The sequence below is a fragment of the Gossypium hirsutum genome, chromosome D12 (assembly GCF_007990345.1).
Source record: "Gossypium hirsutum isolate 1008001.06 chromosome D12, Gossypium_hirsutum_v2.1, whole genome shotgun sequence".
Taxonomy (NCBI): domain Eukaryota; kingdom Viridiplantae; phylum Streptophyta; class Magnoliopsida; order Malvales; family Malvaceae; genus Gossypium; species Gossypium hirsutum.
Window position 1 is genome coordinate 53,130,991 of NC_053448.1, and position 23,501 is coordinate 53,154,491.

The 23,501-nt window shown below is 33.8% G+C and overlaps 2 protein-coding genes across 9 annotated transcripts; one reads left to right on the top strand and one right to left on the bottom strand.

Moving 5' to 3' along the window:
- The first annotated feature begins 6,900 nt into the window (after positions 1 to 6,900).
- On the top strand, positions 6,901 to 8,460 carry LOC107942523 (uncharacterized). Its single transcript, XM_016876214.2, has one exon. It carries the CDS (start codon positions 7,153 to 7,155, stop codon positions 8,140 to 8,142), a length of 990 nt encoding a protein of 329 aa, XP_016731703.1. The 5' UTR covers positions 6,901 to 7,152; the 3' UTR covers positions 8,143 to 8,460.
- A 1,599-nt stretch (positions 8,461 to 10,059) lies between these two features.
- LOC107942514 (formin-like protein 20) lies at positions 10,060 to 23,424 on the bottom strand. Of its 8 annotated transcripts, XR_005921834.1 has the most exons (19): positions 22,768 to 23,424; positions 21,467 to 22,170; positions 21,165 to 21,386; positions 18,753 to 21,085; positions 18,473 to 18,602; positions 17,724 to 17,795; positions 17,206 to 17,304; positions 17,026 to 17,067; positions 16,050 to 16,131; positions 15,231 to 15,319; positions 15,091 to 15,141; positions 14,924 to 15,005; positions 13,902 to 13,996; positions 13,654 to 13,725; positions 13,456 to 13,572; positions 12,389 to 12,457; positions 12,214 to 12,280; positions 10,403 to 11,015; positions 10,060 to 10,275 (listed from the first exon to the last, which is right to left on the bottom strand). XR_005921834.1 is itself a non-coding variant. In XM_041107113.1 (18 exons), the coding sequence occupies exons 1-18, from the start codon at positions 22,838 to 22,840 to the stop codon at positions 10,864 to 10,866; spliced, it is 4,551 nt and encodes a 1,516-aa protein (XP_040963047.1). In that variant the 5' UTR covers positions 22,841 to 23,424; the 3' UTR covers positions 10,060 to 10,863. The 8 variants fall into 8 exon arrangements, 3 of the variants coding, with proteins under 3 accessions (XP_040963047.1, XP_040963048.1, XP_040963050.1); XR_005921835.1 differs by lacking the exon at positions 16,050 to 16,131 and having other exon boundaries at positions 15,239 to 15,319; XM_041107113.1 differs by having other exon boundaries at positions 10,060 to 11,015.
- Between the last annotated feature and the right edge of the window lie 77 nt (positions 23,425 to 23,501).

The following is a 23,501-nucleotide window of genomic DNA, read 5'->3' on the forward strand; positions in this document are numbered from 1 at the left end:
ATTATGATATCATGAAATAATTAAGGTTGGACTAGACAGCTGAAAGGTACCCAATAAGGTTTTGTATCTTTCTTAACCAACTTATTATTACTTAAGTTTCACTTCAATTATTTAGGTAAAGGACTTCTTCGATCCGTACAAAAACATCCAATCCATTGCAATTATCACAAATTAAAAAGTAAACTATTGCAGTCACGTGCTAAGTTTTTCATCAAAACTTATAAAAATATTACTTTCAAAAATAAATTTGTGTAATTTGATTTCTCTCTTTTTCTTTTAGAAGATAAAAATTATTACTTGAATTTTCAAGTCTTCCTATTTTTGGTTTTTTTTTATTAAATTGAGTTGATAATTTTGTTTTTAGCTTGTTAAGTGAAAGGGTCACCAAAAAAAAAAAGGGACTAAATTACATAATGTGTAAACAATGAGAGTTAATTTTTTAGAATCAAGACTAAATTAATACTGTGTATAAATATTGAGAGTTAAAGTTGTTATTATATCAATTTTGAAAGTTGGCACATCATCTTTCCATCAACCACTTAATGATTGGTGACCAAAAAAAGAAAAAAATCGAATACTTGAGTAATCATTTTGTAATTTTTCATAGTTTGATGACCAAAAACAACTTACCAGTACTTAACTAATTACAAATATAATTTACCTAAAAAAATAAAATATAACATAAAATAATAATTAAAAAAAACATGGAAAAGGTCAACATATTAGAATTTATATAATAAGATTATTAACATATGCGATAAAATTTATAATATTTGAAATATGATTATTAATTAAGATCTAAATTTTGTTTATGCTATAAATTAATTAACACTTAATATGATTATATATTTAAGAGGTATAAAAAAACATCAACTTTGAAATCATAAATATTAATAAAAAAATCCATATGAATTTAAAAAATAATCATTGATATTACAATTATATATTTTTTTATTACACCATTTATTCATTTACATTATTTTTAATTCAAAAAAAAAAAAGTTTTAATTTTTGAACCATTAGGCAACACTTAATAATTTCCCAATGACCAAACTAATTGTGGATGCTTCACCCATTCCATTTGAATGGTTTTGGTTTAGAGAAGAAATTCCCCAAAATAATGATAAAAAAAAAGTGAGACAGTTGAAAGGCACTCAAAGTATGAGTATTGTGATTTCAATGCCCTAATTATTATTATTTCTTAAATCCAAACAAAAATGAATCACTGCTTTCATTTTCACTTCCATATTTCGACCCATCATTTTTATAACATCTCTTAATTTCTGTATTAATATAATTCATTGTGGCAATTGAATATTGATACATAAATTTTGAAGTTATAATTTTTTTTTTTTGCATCAACTATCCGATTTGATTCATCGCCCTATTTTAATTATCAAAGTTGAGATAATCCGACAACAATAAGTTAATGGAGAATATTCTTGAAAGCTTGCCAAAAGCTACTCAAGCTTATGATCTAAACTGTTCCTTCTTCTGCTTTTATATGAATTTGAAGTAAAAGAATTGTCTTTAATCTACTCTTTTAAATGTCTCATACGTTGCGGTGGAAAATAATTCGAAGAAAAATCATAGCATGAAAAGAAAGTGAAAAATTAGAACAATGATCATGATCACTAATGTCTTGTACAAGAGGGGCTGGCACTATTAAATTTATTAATTTTCATTTTAGCCCTTACATTATCTATCTAAAAAATGTGATCATTTATATTTGGTCCCCTTAAACTTTGTCAAATTTTATTTTAACCTCCACTTTAAATATCTAAAAATATTATAATTTACGTTGGCCCCAAGGTTTTCAATTTAACTTCCTAACAAGTTTAACACAAATTTTACATTTTACTTTTTTAATGCATTTAACCTTATGTTTTTTTTTTTACAAAAAAATTATAATACAAATGTTGTATTATATTTTTTAATGCACCCAACTTTTATCTTTTTCTATTGTAATATAAAAACCAATATGTCTATTTTAATTCTTTTAATTAATATTATAATGATCATTTTAGTAATACAACTTTAATTCCTATAATATTTTTATATATGTAATGATTAAATTTTATTATGAGAAATTTATATATTAATTGCAATATTAGTAACAATCATAATATTTAAAATTAATATTTTTTATACTCTATTTCTATTGTATGGAGCCAATCTTTGAAAAATATGAAATTAAGGCAGGAGTTAGCGACGAGTCTAATATTTTTGATTAAAAAAATGACACTATACTTGTGGTCATTAATTTAGATTTTGAATGATGGAAAAGAAGTTAATAATAGAACAAGTCCATGCTCTATAGATGCTTACACATGAAGGTTGATGTGTTTGCTATTATTGACTCTTTACCAAAAAAATTAGGAATGTCTTATACCACAAACAAAAGCAACTATGTATTGAACCTCTAATCAAGCATATGTGAGCAGAGGAAGAGCACAGAAATGAAGACAATCAACCTGACTTCAATTGTCTCTTCTAATCACAACATGCTTATGCTTAGGACCTATCACAACACCCAATTTAAATAAATACAAGGTATCTAAAAAGAAAGCCCCAAATGATAAAAAGATATGGAGGGTGAAATGTATGCTCTTTTTGAACATCTTCTGAAAACAATATTATTAATTGTTCTGAAGTTACACATGTCTGCTATGATAAAATTTGAGACTTGGTGACTCCCACATCAATATTGCCCTGCCTACAATGATATTAAATCAAATTTTGCTTTCGGTAAAAGTTGGATCCTTAAAGATGTTGTTAAGATTAGAACTTTTCTTTTCAACAAGGCTAAATTCAAGCAAGTTTTGGAATTAGATCAATTTATTCTCATGTTTATTGGAAAAGGTTGCATGTCTAAACTTAATGTTGAAATGAATGAAAATTTAATTGTTTTTGCTTATATAGCTTCTTGCGTGAATATGTGAAATGTTTATAAAAGAGCTAAAAATTCTTTTTAGGAAAAAAATTTAAAAAATTTAAGAGCGACAAAGGAGATGAATATATATAATCTTGGATTGAAAATGTGCTTTCTCCACACTAAACATGCAACTTAAGCACATTTATACTCGATAAACAAGAACATAACTAATCTTGAGGTAGACCACTTTATAACTTCCCCCTCAACTGAGGGGCAATTGTTATTAGTACCTCGCCAGAGTGGGTTTCGCCTAGTCACAACTGCATTAGACTACAACTTTTCTTGTAGGCAACATTTTGCTAGATACAGAGACCTTGCAGACATATAAACACACATGGCACATGAAGTGCCTTTAATCTATCTCACCAAGAATATAAGTATTGGATCCTTCTATGCATGGACCACACACCGGTCCATGTCAATCCCATTGTCACCGATGAGATCAATAACAAAAAATTATATTAAAGAAGTAGTTTATTTTTAATTAATTACACTAATATGAAATAAATAATTATTGCATAATGTATAATGTATTATTTCAGCTTTACATGCCTGTTTTGTAATTGGTTTTGAAGAATTGTTTTCGTACTCTTGTCTTCTTCTATGCGGCTCTCTACACTGCACCAGCATGTGAACTATCATCCTCCGTCCTCCATCTCTTTTGATCCTCAGCAATAATAAATTTATGTTCTAATTAAAAAAAATTAAAATTGAAGCCTACTCGTCTCTTGGGATTCCAAACTTGAAATTTTGTTTATAATTTCCATTTCAAGTAAAACATCAATTCCTTGCCTAAATTCTTCTTTTAATAAAAACCCATAATTATGGACTGCCAAATCACAAGTATGAGGGTATATATAATTTATATGAAAATGAAGGGATATGTCAAGTTTGAACAACTTGATTCAATATTATTTTGATAATTTAATTATTGAATTTTGGGGTTTTTTCTTTTTGTATCTTTCCCAATATCCATTATCTATTGCACATGATTCTTGCTTTATTTTAGAGTTGTTAAATAACTAAAAAAAAGGGTATCTTTTAGAGATTATTATCTGTCCTTTGGGCCATACACTTAATCCATTGATCACTATGTTCTAACTAATCTAATCAATTTCCATTAATTATATTTTACAAACAATTGAAGGGTTTTTCTTTTTCCAAAATAAAAAATGTAACTACTATACCCTTTTTTTTCCTTGATGTAGGAAAGGCAAAATGTTTTCTAAAATAATAAATAAATAATCTTTTTAATAATCTCATTACAGATTTTAATCATATTGCTACCATAAATAGAAGGACATGTGCTTTAATGCACCTCAACCCACGTTTTCCTACATTAACAATAATACCCATACCAATCAAGCTAAAACTTAATAATAATAATAACAAAATTAACTGATTTTTTTTTTATAAACCTTATTAAACAAATTGAAATTTTTTATATCTAAATTTTATTGCAACAAGGTGAATTTTGAGAAAAAAAAAAGGAATATATTAAAGACAATGAAATGAGGTGCACTTGTTGTTAGTTAAAGCAACAAAAATAGGTAGAAATAAAATTGAATGAGTGTTGTTCAAGTTCAATAAACCACTTCAAAGCCACATTATGTGGACTCGTAACAATATTAATTATTAAAATCCACGATTTTCCCTTTTCTTTCTTTCGTCAAAACTCAAAATCCTAATTCCAAACTTCATCACTCACAAAACTTTTTTGAAATAAACCTAACTTTTATACTGGGTTGACCTCCACACTTTTATAAATTAATCCAATTTGCTTATTGAAAACGAATCATAAATAAATATATACACAATTGAATTATTTCAACTATTTTATAAATGTACACTCTTTTTCCACTTGCAAATCATATTCACATTCTTTAATATTTATTGAGAGAAATCAATTTACTTAATATCAGAATTAAAAAAATTAAATAATTTCTTTTACCTTAGAAATTATAATAATTTGATCAAAATAATTTAATTTTTTATAAAATTTAAACATCCGTATATTAAAAAAAAAGCTTTTGAGGGTCTAAATCGAACAAAATATTAATTTCATACATTAATAAATAAATTAGATTTTTTTTCCTTTTAAAAAGAGGTTTTATTCCAGTAAGGCAGTTGAACTGCTCGAGGAATATATTTTTGTTTGTGAAAGTTAATCTGAAGTAATAATCAATCGCAATCCAATTTTTGTTTTTAGTTTTCTTACTGCTGATCAGATTCGATTATGTCTGGATTAATTTGGAAGCCCAAAACATTATAAAATTAATATTTTATTTTTTTAATTTCGTATTAATGTTTATCTATTTTTAATTAATAAACATTAATTTGAATAAGATGAAATCTGCTGGAATTTTAAAAAATTACCCAATATGATTCAGCACAACTCTTAATTAATTTCATTAATTAACTAATATGGTGAAGGAAAACCATCCAAATTCGTCTTCTTCTACCAAAAATATAGTTAATTTCATTAATTAATTATTATGTCACAAACTTTTTTAGTTAGAAACTCACTTAAACAACTAACTTCTAAAGTTAAACAAATCCAATTTTTGCAATATATATTTACATTGATGGTGTATTTTTTTTTTTAAATCATCATATATTTCTAAAACATTTGTTGATCGCCTAAAAGTTTCACTAGCAATGTACCAAATATTATACACAAATATTATTAAGATTAATATTTGGTACACAGGTTGTGTATTTTTTTTATTCCATAAATAACTTTAAAAAATTGTAATGTGTATTTTTAAAAAAATATTTTATTATATTTTTATAGAACAGTCATCAACCCCAAACTTTGTTTGTAGAGTCTAAAAATTCTACTAAATATTTTCTAGTATTATTAATATATTATTATAAGAAAAGAAGGTCAAAACCACTACCCACCAACTTCATAATACCTTATCTCATGGACCAAACCTACCTTAACCTTGCTTCCCTTGGTTTGTTTAGGTTTAATTTTCATTGTAATTTTGCATTAATTTAGTGATTATGTTTAATTTCAAAATATATTTAGAAGAAAAGGTTTGTGATTGAGAGCTTATTTGAAGTAGGAAAATGTTTTGCACTGAATATGAAAAGAAGAAGAAGAAGAAGATTAAAGTCATCTTGGGGCTTAAGATTTCATTCTTCTTTTGTAGAGTTATTATTATTTATTTTCTTGAAAGCAAAGAATCAATCTTTTTATCATGTGAAACATAACTAAGACACTTGGCCCTACTCAATATATATACAAGAGCACTATAGGAAACTAAACTATACATCTACCAATTTATTCATGGTGTTTAAAGTTCGGGATTGTCCTCCTTTTAATAATATCGTCTCTAGAATTCGAATATAAGTTCTCTCTTTGAAAGTATAATGTGCCTTATTATAACATATTCTTGTTATTTTTATATTATTTTTAGAAGTTGTTTTTTAGTGTATTCGTGTTATGTAATAATGAGTTGTCAAATATTATAAGGCGTGGTAAATTATTATAATTTTGGGGGGGTTTACCTTTACTTTAAATCTTTTTCTAAATAATGTTGAAAATGGTAGAAATATAAAATTTATAATAAGAAATGAAGATGCGTAAGTAATAAGAAAAGTAAAACTAGCATTAATACATAATAAATTTAATGTAGATTATAGAAAGGCAAACCAAGTCTTTGCAATTGAAAGAAAGTAGAATTTGGTACTATTTTTTAAAAATATAACAGGCGAAATGAATATATTTATTAAAAAAACAATTGATACTTGGATTGCAATAATAAAATTAAATGATTCAAATCTCATTATTTTTAATTTATTATGAAAAAAAATAAAAATACCTTCATAATAATTGAGTTCTTATATTGGCCACCTAATATGGGTGATTTGTAGATTGGAAAAAATGGAAAACCCTAAGAAAAATACAGTCTTTCATGGTTATAAACAATCCCCCCAAAGAGGTTTACCTCTGCAAATTTGTTAGCTTATAGTTGGCCAATCCCATTCATTTCCAATACACCCCCCATAAATTAATTATTTAAAAAAAAAAAAAGGAAATTGAAGAGAAGTTAAAAGGGGGGGGGGGGAGACATCGAGGGCATTGCTTGCATTTGCGTAGTTTATGATATACAAGAGAAGTCCCTTTGGTTCAAAGACAAGCTTCCATGCTTCTCTGAGTTTTGTTTTTTTCTTTATTATCGGAAGTGAATAGCGGTTCATCATCTCCGATGGAGAAATCAACCACCTTCCTCATTAGAAGATCTATCTACACTTTCCTTCAATACTATCACTACTTCACTGCAACTGCTGCAATCCTTGCTTTGCCATACTCCCTTTCGGTTCTTGTTTCGCAGTTCTTTGTCCCCTCTTCTCCTCTGTTACCATCAATCCACAATCACCTTAAAGCCATTTTCATGGCGGCCGAGTTTCCTCCCTCCTCGGACTTCTTCAGGGTTCTCAGTTTCAAGATTTCCCAGACCATTTCTTCATCAATCTTTGCTCTTCCTTTCACCCTTTCTTTCTTCCTCGTAGCCAAAGCTTCCATCATTCACCTCCTCAACCACCACCATACTCCAACCTCCCCACCTTCATTATCTTCGGTTTTATCTCTTTACAAGCCTCTCTTATCCACTTTCATATGCAATTTCTTCGTGCTTTTATCTGCAAATTCAACAGCTTTCTGTCTTTTGTTCTTTGGGTTCCATTTGTTTAATGGGTTTGGATTCTCATCATCTCCCAATTGGCTCATCTTCATGTCAGCTGCTGGTGCTGTTCTTTATTCCGTAATTCTTGCCAATGCACTTATAATTTGTAACTTAGCATTGGTTTCTTCAGGGATGGAGAAATCAGGTGGGTATTCAGCAATTTTAAGAGCTTGTGTTTTAATAAAGGGAAGGGCTTCAACTGCTTTAGCATTGGCAGTGCCTTGGAATCTGGCGTTGGCAGCCATTGAAGCTCTCTTCCATTACCGCGTTGTGAGAGCCTATCATAGTGGTGATTTCAACAGTTTCTCAATTGCTTTAGAAGTGGTCTTAATTGCTTACTTATACTCCAATGTCGTTGTTCTTGATACTGTTGTGAGTTCCATGCTCTTCAAAAGCTGCAAAACAGGTTGTTTGATGGATGAGGAAAGAAGGGATTGTTACAGGATTGAAATTGTAGCAGAGAAAGATGGAAATGCTTATGTGAAGTTGACGAATATTGAACAACTTCCATAGAAAAAAAAAACAGCCATCAAATTGTATGGTCTTGAATTTCTGCATATGTAAATTCATTTCATACTGTAATTCCAAGATTCATTTTCTGAGAAAACCAGGCGATTTCTGAGGGATAAGTGATCAAAACATATGGGATATAGGTTCAAGAATCAAGAAACAGAAGAGGGATTCTTTTTTTCTTTTTTCTTTTCCTTTTTCCTTTATAAAATTCTGATAATGTTTATATTGGAATTTTGGAACAGATCTTCATGTATGTTATTCCCTGAACAAAACTACTTCACTGGGAAAAAAGTGAATGGGAAATTCCATATTATAATATGAGGGAAATATGAAATGTCAGGAAAAATATCAACTTGGTTAAACTTTGGGTGGAAATTATGTGACAATGGATAAATGAAAATTCATGAATTTTATTTTTAGTCAATTATTTGTGTTCTGTAAAGCAAGAGAGATCCCAACATCACAACAAAAGAGGAACCCACAGATGAGAGCAACAGATATTTATTTATTTATTTTCGATATTATATTCATATTTTAAATTTACAATACGAATTTTCTAGGAATTAATTGGTTGAGCATTTTGTGGGATTTTTGAAAGCTGGATTAGAACTCTAAATTATATTTTAAGTTGTAGTTCAAAAATAGGAGGGGGTTCAAAATCTATATGGGAGGTAAGGACAGAACTATATGTATGGTGGGGTGGCTGTGGCCTCCTAATTTTTCTCCTTAAAATTTTAGTAATTACTAAATAAAATAAATTTAAAATTTAGACATAGATTAACCTAACTTCTTTGTTTTCATAAACTTTTAAACATGGATTGGCTGTCAAAATTAAACCATAACCTACTTTTTTGACAAAGGGAAATAAAGAAGTTGGTAATGATTTGAACTAAAACTTACATAATTGGACATGGTGGAACTTAACCTTTGTTAATGGCGTCAATGCTTCATTAGCAAGTCCACATAATAAGATTTAAAGTTTTCTCGGAAAAAAAAAACAAATAGCTTAAGTTCAACGATAGACAAATATTTAATTTCCAAATCCTTCTCATTAATGTGAAAAAAAACTTTAATAAATTATAATTTCAATTTATATTTAGCCCCCAATGTTTTAGATTGAAATATGCTCTAAATTTTTGTACTCTTTGTATCATTGGAATCTACTTCCTATACTTTTTAGATTTCAAAGTTTAGATGTAATTGTTGATTTGGAGTAAGATTTTATGTTATATTCAAGTTCATTACAATGCCATTTTTATTTTGTTCCATGACTACAAAGTCAGTATTTTTTTTATATTAAAATGTCACTTGTGAACTTAGCATAAAGTTTTAGTTAAAGTTAACAATTGGAAGAAAAAAAAATTTGAAATTTTAAAAGTAGGGTGACTAAATTTTTGAAAATAAAAGTATGGAAACTAAATTTCAAATGTACTGACTTGAAAAATATTTTAACCAATGTTTTATCCTAATTCCATCTTTGATGTGAGAATTATCAATTTATATTCAACCCTAGCTATTTCTAAAGAAAGTGAGCAAGCAAACTTTAAGAAGGATTGGGGTTTGAGATTCATAGCTCTTGTAACCCAATACATCTTTAAAAATGGTTTCCAGCATGATTTTAAGTTTCTGGATACATCATATGGATTCTTATAAATTTCCAATATGGGGTTTTTCTTCGTGAGATCCAATATGGGATTTGAGTGTTACAAAAATGATTATATATATATATGAATAAATGTTGGGTGAATCTGAATCCAACACTGTACACGTTTAACCACGGTGTAAAGCATTAAATCGAACTATCTTCGTAGAAATGAAACCAAGCTACTCAACATCGGGCTTTGAAACTCAAACTTCTTACAACAACTTGGGTCCATTACACCAACTATAAAGAAAATTCCTTTGAAATAGTTAAAATACAAGGAGAAACCATGAATTACTTTTGATTGAGGAATCAAATCGAATCAAATCGAATCAAATCATATCCCATGAAATGAAAGAAACAAAAGAGGTTTTACAAATCAGCAGGCTATACATTCTGGGTGCTATTTTACAGTTACAATAAGAAAGCCCCTCTTGTAGATTTCCCTTCTCTAAAACCTAACATCCTATACAACCTCTTTCTCCGGTGGGCTTTTTTCAGGAAAAAAGAAAAGAAAAGATTATGTTACAAAAATACAAGATAAAGAATTGAATTCTACAGTAAGTGGATGGTTAGAACTTTGTACACTACATGTTTTCATGGTACAGTGGGACTTACCAGCTCTTACGATTCCACAGGCTGAATCAAATATGCCAGGTGAATGGTGGAAGCTGAAATGAAATCGTAGAAGGTCCACCCAGTCTACAAATTTCATACTCAAAATAATGCTACAAGGCTCGTAGCAGTTACCTTGATAACTCTGCATATTCAGATTATCTGTTAGTTGTGATCATAACCCGCTCTCTGCTCCATCTGACATCTACTTTGGAACATTCATGGAATCATCCACGGTAACCGGATCTGAATATCTTCCCATAGAAAATGCCTCCTGAAGCCTTATGCATAATTAAAGGCCCTAAAAAGCCTCATTCACAACGTCTCCCAAGGCACAAAATAGGAGGCACCTCAAAAGTCCTCCAAAGCAGCTGTTCCTCTCATTTCACTCATACTCGTCTGCACAGGTTTCTGCTGATTGGAAGGAGCATATTACCTTGTAGGAATACAGAAACTGATTTTCACTACTTTGCACTCTTCTTTTTAAGGTTGGCTTCCTTGGCTTTCTCCATTTCAGCCTCCTTCTCGGCTTTCTTCTTGTCCAGTTCAGCCTGTTTAACATTCTCTTCATGTGCTTTCCGAAAGAGCCGCACAAAATTTAAGAGGGTTGCAGTAACTGCATTGACCAATTCAGTGTCAGATTTGACCAATTCAACTTCAAATAATCATAAAAAATAAGTATACAGCATCAGATTCGATCGGTTCTTCAAATAACTTATATTACCCATACTCAGGTGTGAGCACCAATATAGGTATGTGCAATCTTTTTAAGATTTTATGTATTTGGAAAGTCTTTGGAGCATCATATCCCCAAATCCATATCTAGCATGTAAGTTAGGCATGGGTACTTCAAGAAAAATAGTTGGAGCAAAATAGCAAACCATCATATAAAACTAGTAATAGTATACTGTGGGGAACATGTTGATCTAGAAGACAAACAGTACCCTAGATGGGATAGAGATTTACATTTAATACATGAAATATTTAACAGAATCCTAAGTAAGATAAAATAAGGTTCTTGGTTGTCACTTTTACCATTCACTATAATCTTTTGGCGATCAAAAGCAAAGATAAGTACTGAAATATAAAAAAATAAAAAAGATTTAAAAGTTGGTATAAAGAAAAAAGCATATTACCTTTTACCATCTGCTAGTGTGCCTTATAGCAAAAAATCAAGCACGCTATGAAAAACAACTAAAGCCTTAGAACATCGAGAAACCGTATGGCTCATTTTGTTTTGTAATAAGTTTCTATTTACAACTACATTTTATTTATGATCAAAGAGATGAAATAAATAAAAATGTTTGGAAACCCCCATTCTCGAATTTTTTTAAAATAAATGGATAACTACTTTAAATTGTCTTTTAGCCCTTTTCTTCAAGTTTTCATATTTGGTTATTTGCCTTGTTTTATTTATTACAGTTCAACTTCCAGAAACTATGGCAGATTAGCCGTACGGAGACTGATAATCCTTATTTCCATTTGATTTGGTAAAGGAAAAGGAAAAAGAGGGTTGCGTGTGGGCTGAAGGCTGAAGAAAAAGGAAATGGGTGACATTCTTAATAATGGCATTGTATTTAAGGCATAATCTATGTTAGTTGGACTCGGGTGTGAGTGTCAATACAAGTATATGTTCAACACGGGTATGTTTTTTTTCTTTTGAAGTTATTTCATGTAATTGGAGGGTCAATCCCCAGACCCATGTCTGGATCTTGTGCTAGACAATTGTGTCAGATATGAATGCTTTAAGAAAAAGGAAGAGTCAGAGCCAAAAAGGGCACAATAGGTATGGAAGGTATTACTCTAGAACCTACCTTGCTCAAACGGGCATCGGGCAGGATCCTCACCAAAATAGAGTGCAAGTGCATCTGCATTTCTACCCTGTCCACCAGAAATTGGGAAAAGAAATCTAAATGATTGAATATAATCAAAAGAGTTTGACAACGATAGATGATTTATCAATGAGAATGTTGACGGTTAGAAAATTACCACCATAGAATATAGATTTGTTAACGACACCACCTCCGTTTCAGCAACAGAAATAAATTCCTTTAATGTCTAAATTCAAAGAAAAAAGAAAAAATTTAGAAAAATGAAAGCATTCCCTTGAAAAAAAAAAGCAGCTGGGCAATAACAAATGATCACTCCATTGCATCAAAAAACGATCAATTAGAAACACCTACCATGTAAGATCGGAGAACATTTTCTGAAGGAACTTTCAAAAAAGTAAGTACTAATTCTAACTAAATTATTCTAATGTTCCAACATTAACAGTAATCACTTGTGCTTTAAAGCTAATGCCTTTGCATTTTAAACTTGAATGACTCCAGTTCTTTTTTACTAACCAACTTTTAGGGTATTTTATGCAGTGCTGTCAAGGTGTGGACCCAGGCACACCTGCGCCTTGAGCCTTTGCATTAGACAACAACAGCGCCATAGACGTTTCAGGCAAGGCCAATTAGGTGAGCACCTAGGCAACCTTTTTTGTAAGGCGATATACAAAACAAAAGCACCACTAATCGAAGTTCTCTTTAATTGCTTTTATTTTTTTACTTTTACCATTAGATATACCTTTACTAGTAAGAAAGGAATAGTTACAAACTCTATACTTCTTAATATTCTAGTATTTGACAAGTGGGCTGTAAGGAAACTATGCATATTGACCTATAAAAAAAATGTAATGTAGATAAACTAGTCCACACTTTAGCTTTATACACATACACAAATTCACACGTGTATTGTGCTTTACTGCACTCAGGCTAGCACTTTTTTTGTGCATCAAGCCTAAGGCAACGTGCAGGTTTTGTGCGTAGAGTGCACCTTAAGCCCTAGACAATACTGACCCATGTTTACATGCTATTTCTCATATGTATTCTATAAAATAATTACACATGGGAAGGTTAAAAGAAGCTAATAGCCAATCAGGAACATCATTAACAGTCAACAAATGGAATGTGATTGTACAATAGTTGCCATATGGTAAGATACAGTGAAGAAACTGCAACAAACCTTGTATAGCTACATTGAAGAATAAAAGCAATTAAACCACTATGTACCTTCCGGAAAACTTCGGATACAGGACCATCATTTTCGGAGGCAACCAGTTCCTGCTTAAGCTTTTCTAATCCCTTAATGATAGCTTGCATTTCTTCTGCTAAAGATTTTAATTGTATCTGCAAGGACACAAGGCTTCAAACTATATGTATAGTGTTACCAAACCACGAACCTCAAATACTAAAAAGACTGAAGGAAACCTTAGTTGCAGCCTCAAGGCTAACAAATTCCAGGTGAAAATCTAGAAGTGCTGGTGCCTTGGCAGCTAGGACCTGAGCCACAATAAATCAGAGTTGAGACTCAATTCAAACTGAAAGTTGCCAGTTGCATCAGAAACAAGTAGAAATGTAACATATAAACTAGGTGTAAAACATAATTCAGGCAAATATTACAAGAACTGGATTGACCTTAATAACAACGCAAAGTAAAAGAAAATAAGTAAACAAACCTTGCAAAGATAATGCATCAGCGTCATCTTGCTTGTTGAAGCACGTGTATCTGTGAGCTTTAGAAGACTGTCCAACTTAAATCCAATAGCAGAACCTGTATGATTGTAAATGATTTAAATTTTCACATTAAAGGAATGTACAATAGTTAAAAGAATTTCACCAACTCAAATCTGAGTAGTTGATCAGCACTGAACGCATAAAAAAACTGACACCGCACTTGGAACAGTAGCTTTGGCAAGAAACAAAAAGCAACACTGGAACTAGTAGCATAACAAGTGAAAGTATTGATGATGCCAGCATCATGTAGAATTTCAAAATAGAGGACATAAACGTGTAAACTGGTTATTAAAGGAGATAAATGCAGAACCCAATTAAAGTTCTAGCTATTGAAAAGAATGCATAATTTATTGGACCAGTGATGCAATCTTTCTTTGATTGAGATTTAAACACGTGCGTAAGGAATCAATTGCTGAAGCACTATCAAAAGTACAAGTTAGTAGACATCTATGAAATTTAGAAACAACGTAAACACCAAAACTCTAAGCCGCCCAACCACTTCAAAAATTAAGACATAAACAACAAACAAATAAGAGAAGTTCAGAAAAGCACATTTAAGATTTCTTCTGACATCCAAATAACATTTGGCATTTCTTCTAAAGAAGAGGAAGTTAGCACATGGGGTTATAAAGTAAGCCCTAGCAACATCTGATAGCAACCATTAGAAATGATAAGTATACTTCCAAGGCAGCATACTACGCCCTGGGACTACACAGACCAACAAGACTTAAGGTTTATGATGCGGGAATGCTGTAAAAAAATGTAACTTAAACTCACCTGAAACAGTGCATGTAAACACCAAAGTACGTATTATTCAAATGCATGAGACAGGACAAACATCAAAGTACTACATTGCACTCCTGGTTTAGCTCTTTACTCTACGCAATGTTTTTAATCTTTATAAATAAAGTGAATTCTAGCATCAAAGACAAAAGCCAAAAGAAATATTAAACATGACACATACCCCTTGCAGTTCCTTGGTTCAATGTATTTCCAAGATAGAGAATTTTCTTCATGATCTCCTTTAATTTAACAGAATTCCGTACCTAAATGATCAATATAAAAGTAGTAAGACAAAGAATGAATAAAAAGCACGGTCAAGCAGTTTCTCCAGCAATATTAATGATATACCTCATTACATGCAGAATTTACTGTGTTTAAGCTCTTTCTAAATTCAGAAATCTGGAGGTGGTAAAAAGTGTGAGAACACAGGTCAGGCAGGGGATTCAATTAAAAGAAAAGGGATCAAAACAGATTAACTAAGGAGATACCACCAAACCTGAGAACCAAACTGAATCTTGAAGGAAAACACTCGTAATTTTGACTCTACTCGTGGCACTTTCATCAGCTCCAAAAAGTACTGAACATGAAAAACCCAAAGCCAGTTAGGGTTTATAATTTTTTGCAAGATTGATCAAATGAAAGATGTAACTGGAAAAACACCCAGGAATTAGTTGTCTTAGTTAGGGCTTCTTCATAAAAGAAATACTAGTGTGTCATTATCATGTATTTTCTACAACACTCATTGTTCTCTAGTGCTTTATTTATCTTCTTAATGTTGGATCAACCAATTGCCTCTTGCACTTCCCTTCACTGATACCTACTTAATAAAAATTAGGAGCATAAAAGCAGAGGAGCTATGTCAAGGGCAATTTTTCCCCAAAACATCCTTCCTCCAAAAAGACACATAATCAAGAGAGGAATCAAATCTATCAGTCTCCTAACCATACAACCATAATGGAATTTTCCAATATCTATTTCAGTTAGTGAACTAGTTTATGGCCTCTCAGAATAAGAATAATAAAATTTTACAGAAGAACATGATCAATAGTCAAATACATAATTAATGCTCTCTCTGTTTGAAAACAATGATCCACATCAACAAAATTTCATGTAACAACCTTAACCATATTCATACTTGTGAATAATGCTGCAGTTTATCAATTAAGCCCTTAATGATGACAATATATCCTTACAAATGTAATTTATAGACACACATACAAATACATAAGGAAAAAGAAAAAGGATGTTAAAGATATTAGATAAAATGACAAGACACCAACTCCTCATAGTTATCAAGACAAACCTACCATTTTTCTCAAAGTTAATGCCAAGACACATGTTTCTGTCATTGCTTGTGCAGCTTCCTTGGGAAGGCTCTTTATTTACTAGCTAGCAATACAAGATTCGTCTAGATTCAGGTTTCAATTTATAACTACACAAATTCACTGGCACTATTATCTTCATTAAGGAGCTATCAGGGATCTATTATTCCAAATATAATAGTAGGAAAAGAGTATGGCTAGAACAATAGTAACTATGACAAGTACAAATCATCTTGGTTTACATCTTCTTAAGAAAAAAGCAAACATGTAAAAGGAAATTATGGCTAAATTGTCTCATTAAGGATAATGCCAAAGGGTATTATAAAGTAAAAGTTTGCAAAGTTTAGAACAAATATTTACGGATTCTGAAAATAATCTTAAATAGATGCATCTAGAAATAGAAGTGAAACACTAAACAAGAATAGAGGAAGTATTTTGTGGTATGAATGCATATAGAAATGCACAAAATAATAGTCTCCTTTCAGCACAAGAGGGAAGAGAGGAAAATGAAAAAAATAAAATAAAAGTAAGTTGAAGGAAGAGGCGTAGAGGGAGTTTCAAAATGTGTTCCCTTCCCACACCCTTAAAAAAGCTGCAAATAAAATGATGATGCAAATAATTCAAAAACTTAAAAATAAGACAAGATATTGGATTTCATTATCATACCAAAGGATCTCAATTTAAAAAGAAAATTCTTAAACCAGATGGCTAAAATTTTTTCTTTATTGGCTCTTTGTGCGCCGAGAAACAATCACCAACAGTTGAGCCAAACGCATGAGGATGCAAAAATGTGAGATGGTCATAATTTAGAATAAGTGAAGACAAATGGAAATGAAGATTCAGAAGACTGCATTTGTAACAGGTCAACGGCTATGCAGTCATCTATCTCTACCGATATAAAACACCCAAGTCAAACAATTTAACAAAGCTAGAAGATATGGTTAAAGAAAATTTTGCAGACCTGTTCACACTTTCCTAGATTCTCCTTGTCACCAGTGTAGCCCTAAAAAATCACATAGAGGGTAAATCACAATCAAAAAGACAAACTCATAATGGTAAATGGATTCCTATCCTGGGTAAAAAATCAGTTCTGAATAGCTTAAAATTCAATACTGATTCTATGAATATGCTAAAGCTTCACCTTGAGAAGTTCCATTTCCTCTTTAGTTGGGCAAAACTTTATCAGATTTTCCACTTGATCTACATCTAATACGGTATCATCCATTGCTAGCACTGCAGCCTGAGAAAAATGATGTTGTACATGGTTGTAAACAAATAAATTGAAAGCATTTGATGAGAGGGAGAGAGGATCAGTTCAAAGAAAATCCAATTTCATCAGTTCAAAGAAAATCCAATTTCCTCCAATGCATCCACTAATTCAGTCAGATATAGCATGAAAATCCTAAGAATTAGCATACAACAAAATAATCTTCTGAAGAAGCCAAAGGTCCTAAGGAAACCACCTCTTTGGACATTTAAATGCCACCACAAGAAAAACAACATGACTAATCAAGTTAACTTCTTGTCCTGTTCATATATATTATGGGAAAACATAAACTTCCATATTCCAAGTTCACATCTATGTTGATGAAAATAGCATACACTTGCTCTGAGTTAAAAACACAAATAAATGCAAGAACATGACTATATCCAGCTTACCATCATATCAGAAAGTGGCATCTTGACTTTAGTGAGCATAATTTCAGTGTTGTTGGCCCTCCTCAAGTCAATCTACAATGTAATAAACAAAATTTGTTAGTGACGACATTGGAGAAGGGGTAAATAGTAATCACTGATGGTCATATAAACTTGGTAAATAGTAATAACTGATGGTCATATAAACTTGGTAAATAGTAATCACTGATGGTCATATAAACTTCCAAAAAGGTAATAAACATAATTTTTTATGCATTTCGGCCTTTTCCAGAAAGGTAGTATTACATTAATATTATGTCCCAAGAATATAGCAAAACATAAGAACATCAGGGATACAAATCACAAAGAATGTACCTAGTCCCAAGAGGAACCCTCCTAGTGGTTAGAACTCGAGTCTCAGGATGGGTGCGGATGAGATTTATGGGATTACAACGATTACCTCCTATTTATATAATAAAAACTTCATTAATATCTTCAACTTGTATTTTTTTTTTTGGGGGGGGGGGGGAGGGGGGAGGCGCTTTCCAAGAACCAGAAAGAGAAGTATGTATCAGTTCAAACCACAAGACAAAGATTAGAAAAGCCTTTTTCCCATGAAAACATAGAATATGTTTAAAATTACTAATTCTTCAATTTCTAAGAGTATGAATCTTGTTCATTCAGTCTAAGGTGATTCAAGTAAGGTACTACAAACACCAACAAAGAAACAAAGACGTATAGGGTTTATTCAAAAAACTGGAACTCAAGATTACCAAGTGGACTTTGTCAGGTTTTGATCCAGCAGATTTGCGTTGGCCTCCAGATTTACCCCCAGAATCAGCAGGTTTAGGAGCAACAGCAGAGAAAAGAGTCTCAATCTCAGACACATCAAATTCAGGTGCACTAGGCAAAAGAAGGGAATGTTAGTGAATACAAATGGGAAACATATAATCCACAGAAAACTTAGCATAAATATTTGGTCAGAATACATCACTTATAGAAGTGAACCATAGAAAAAGAAAAAAAAGAAGTCAGTATAAGAAAATATAGTACATTTGAGGCTCTCCATATCTTTGCAATTCTTCCCATAAGCTTCCTTGTATTGCCCTTGTAACCTTGCTCCAGTGTAATGGCTTTAAGGAAGATCTCCGAGGTGCAGCAGCAGCTCCAGGACGCGATAGCCCACGCCCTCTTCCTCTCACATCGGCGGCTCTAGCACCCAATGGTGGAGGCGGAGGTGCACCACGAGGAGCTCCAGGTGGAGCTGGAGGGCCAGGAGCTCGACCTCCAGAAGGTGGCGGTGGAGGTGGTGCTCCACCTGGAGGAGGTGGAGGAGCCCCCCGCATAGGAGGTGGGGGCGGTGCAGGTGCCCCACGCATAGGAGGGGGGGGCGGTGCAGGTGCTCCACGCATAGGAGGTGGGGGTGGTGCTGGTGCTCCACGAGCAGGTGGAGGTGGTGCGGGTGGAGCTCCACGTGGGGGAGGAGGAGGATGTGGTGCTCCACGCAAAGGGGGAGGGGGTGGAGGAGGGACTCCAAATTTTGGAGGTGGGGCACTAGACATCAATGGGGGAGGTGGAGGTGGAGGACTAGGCACAGATGGGAGCAATGGAGGTGGAGGTGGGGCACTAGACATCAATGGCGGTGGAGGGGGTGGAGGTGGGGCAGTGGACTTCAATGAGGGTGGTGGAGGTGGAGGAGGAGGGGCACCAAACCTAGGTGGGGGTGGTGGGGGTGTAGGTGGTGTTCCTTGAGAAAGAGGTGGTGCTGGAGAAGCCCCGTGATGAGAAGGCATTGGTGGCGGAGGAGGTGGAAAAGCTCCATAATGAGAAAGTTGAAGTGAAGCTCCATGTCTATTAGGTGGTGGTGGTGGTGGTGGTGGTGGTGGCAAGGGGGTAGTTGGAGCTCTAGTCATGGGAGGCGGAGGGGGAGGGGGCGGGGGTGATGGCACTCCTCGCGTGAAAGATGGAGTCATAGAACCTGGAATTGGTGGAGGAGGGGGAGGAGGAGTAGGAACATTACCAAGTTTTGATGTGCTGATAAGTGTATTAGCATGAGGATATGAAGAACATGCTACAGTGGAGGCATCTAAAGAATACCCAGATTTCCAAGGGGGTGGAGCTGGAGGAGGCGTAACCAGTTCAGTAGTCTGCTTATTAGAAAATGGGGGAGGGGGAGGAGGAGGAGGAGGCGGAGGCGGAGGAGAAGCTGCAAATGCAGATTGTGAAACCATACCGGTATTCTGCATATTTGCCACTTTGTAAGGTGGATGGAGGGATGGAGGGGGAGGGGATGGGGGAGGGGGAGGAGGAGGAGGAGGAGGAGGAGGAGGTGGTGGTGGTGGTGGTGGTGGGGATGGTATGTGCGGAGGTGGAAGTGGAATAGACACTGATTGCTGCAAACCAGTAGTTGATGTTGGAATTATTGGAGTGGTAGATATTTCTTTTGGAGAGTCTGTAGACTTCAAAGGCTCAACCAGCTGACTTTTTTGCTCAGATGAAACATCCTCTAGTATCACAGCTCCAATAGAGCCCTTACGATTCGAACCTGAATCAGATGTGATGCTGGAAAGTACAGGCGGTGCACTGTTATATCTTGATGGTGGGTAAGATACATGCATTGAATTGGTATAAGAGCCATTGTTAGGAGGGATCCACCGAGATATGATGTTTGGCTTTGCTTGTCTTGCAGGACCCTGAGGTTCTAGTTGGTCCTTCTTTGGTTTCACCAAAACAGAATCTAAAGTTGGTTTTGGGTCCAGCGCAGCCTGTTTCTTTGAAGCAGACAATAGTTTCTCAGGTTTAGGTTGGGAAACATCAGTTTTCAACCTCTGCTCAAACATCTTAGACTCTGACTTCTTCAATGGAATAGTATCATCTCTATTTCCCTTATCTTGCATCTCTTCTAATTTGTCAATCACATCTTCTATAACTTCCTTCTTTTCTCTATCTCTCAGCACATCAACAGTAAATACCACTGAGTCAATCTTCATGTCTCCATCATCAACTGCTATATCCTTCACAGTATTAATGTCAGAACTAATCTTATCTAATTTGTAATTCACATCATCCACTGCTATGTCCTTCACTGCATCTATACTAGAATAAACTTTTGTGTCTTGTTTGTGGTTCCCATCATCTGACGCACAATCTTGAAATGTTGGAGGATCCACATCCTCCCTCCAGACATCTTTCTGATCTGGCTTGTTGTGAGGAACTATCAGACTGCTGTCATCCACCTTTCCTTCCACCGCATCAACTGCATTGCTGAAGATCTCTTCAACCTCAAAAAATTCCTCTGGTGAAGCACTTTCTATCTCATTCCCATCATCACTTGCAACTACTCTGGTGAGACCAGGTACAACAGCATCAGGATCCGAAAAAAGTACCTGATAAAGATATAAGTATGATTCAACTCCTACAGCTTCAGAAAAGAAAAAATTCACAGAATAAATATTTTTAGCATACCTCTGCTGTGAAGTCCTTTGGAAATTGATCCTTGGCATCCCACAACACATCAATCTCATCACGGTATAACATCAAAACATTTGCTCGAACAAACGCTGTGTTAAACATAACTCTGAAGATCATCTCTTCGCGTACCAAATCTTCATCCAAATGAATGCACTCAAGCACAATATCCCCTTGAATACGGCAATGAATATCTATTTTCACCATTGCACACTCTTCCTGCAGATAAACCTTATTAGAACATCCCAAATTTTGGTTATTTTATCTTTTCAGGTTCAATTATGAGAGTAAGGCATCACCTTTAGGAAGTGACGAATTTGTTTTTTTGTCTTTGAAGTTGAAAACAGAAGCTTGGAACTTCTATTGGCTGGTGTTTCAGGGTCCTGGCCATAAACACGTACAGCTGGCCTGCACCCTTTTCCCCCTTCAAAGAGGGGAAGAACTCTAAGAATTAGGCGATCCAAAAATAGTGGTGTATCTGAGGGAGGCCAATCAGAACCCAAATTTCTTCTTGAAATATACTGAAGATATCTCAACTGGGACGGCTGTGGATTCAAAGGGGAAAGAAGTTGGAGAAGGTCCCGAGGAGCTTGCTTGTAGATCATTTCAAGAGTCTTCTGCTCACCAGTGTACTGTTTGCGATATAACAGAAGACCAGAAAGCATGAAAGCGAGTATGGGCCATCCTCCTCTTTCACAGTGCATCAGAAGCACATTCTGCTGCCCTTCCAAAGACAACCAGCTTTCACTCGAGCGAAGGAAGTGATGAATCATTTCAAGCGGAAGCAGAGGGCATCCCTCATATTGTCGTGGGTAATCCATAACAGTCATATCATACTGAGTTAAAATGTCTGAAATTTGGCTCCGCTTCTCCCCTTCTCTGAAATTAAACACCATGAAAGAAGCATCGGGAAAATGGTCTTGTAGCTGTGCCACAATGCCACCCATATACACCTTGTACTCATCTTCTTCCAACACATCCGTGGAGAAGCAGCAGTCAAATACTGCAAAACCACCAACCCGAAAGTTGAATCAAATAAGTAATTATTAACCAAATGCCTCCAAAAAAGTAAACATAATGTCGCAAGTTCTTAACTGTAAACTGTAAAGTTTATTACAAATGCTCACAGAAAGAGAAAAGCAAATTAGAGTTCCAAACAAAAATATCGAAACCAAAAATGGTATGAAACACTTTTTATGAATCCATAAGAGATAGATAGCATATCAGTTTCTAAGCTCCAACTGATTTTGTTACAAACTTCGCTGCTGCGCTATTTCAGCTCATCGCTCCAACAATCATGAAAACAAACAAACTAAAATTCCATAGAGTTTCTTGATTGTAATAAATTAACCCAAAATAAACCAAAACAGCCCTAAAAATAAGGAAAGTTAGCAGTGCATTGTCGGAAAATTAAAAAAAAAATCGAGCTAAGAATTTAAAGACGAACATTCCTACAAAAAATCAGAGAACTAAATAAAAATCGTCACCATTTGCATTTCTTTTTGTAGAGTAGAATGAAGCTGGTTGCCACAATTTAAAGCTTAATCGAACAATAACAAACTAAGACGTAAATGAATAATAAGAGGGAAGCATATGTTACCGTAGACACGTTCTGAGATCTCGAGAAGCCGATCCGGCGGCTTCCGGTAAAACAAGCGTCTGAACAGCGCCATCTGATGGCGCTGTTACTCCCCTGATCGGATCCAAAACCCTTTTCTTTCAATCGCCACCAATCAGCTAAAATTCCAATTTGATTCTCCTCTATTTTAAAAAAATTACCACAGATCCCCGATTCAGATTCTCGAGTTCATAATTACTTCGGTTACTTATCGATAATTGAAGCAACTCCGACGTAAAACCAGCACAATTTTCCGTCAAAACCCTCTCCAAAGCCCACGAAATGATTCCAAAAAAGAAGAACAAAGCTTTGTTATCAAAGAATTATACAAAGAAATCCAGTTCCTTCCCCGAATTCAAAAATCAATAGCTAAATTAGAGTAAATTAGAGGCGAAAAGACGAAAGAATGCTAGAGGGAAAAAAAAGGTAAAGTTTGGTGCAGAGAATAAAAATATATTAAAAATTAATCAAATTAAAGAAGAAAAAAAAAGTAACAGACAAGTGACAGTAGGTGATGAAGAAGGTGGGGATTATGATGAAAAAAAATTAATGAAAAAAAAAGGGGGGAAATTATCAGATTACAGAATGGAGAGCCGTAATAAAATTTTAGATTTCTCTTTCTTTTTTTAAGCAAATCAGATGATGAAATAGAAAAAGGGTAGACTGGAAGGGAAAAATACCCTTTGGACAGTTGGACCCGGTTTTTTTTTTGTGTG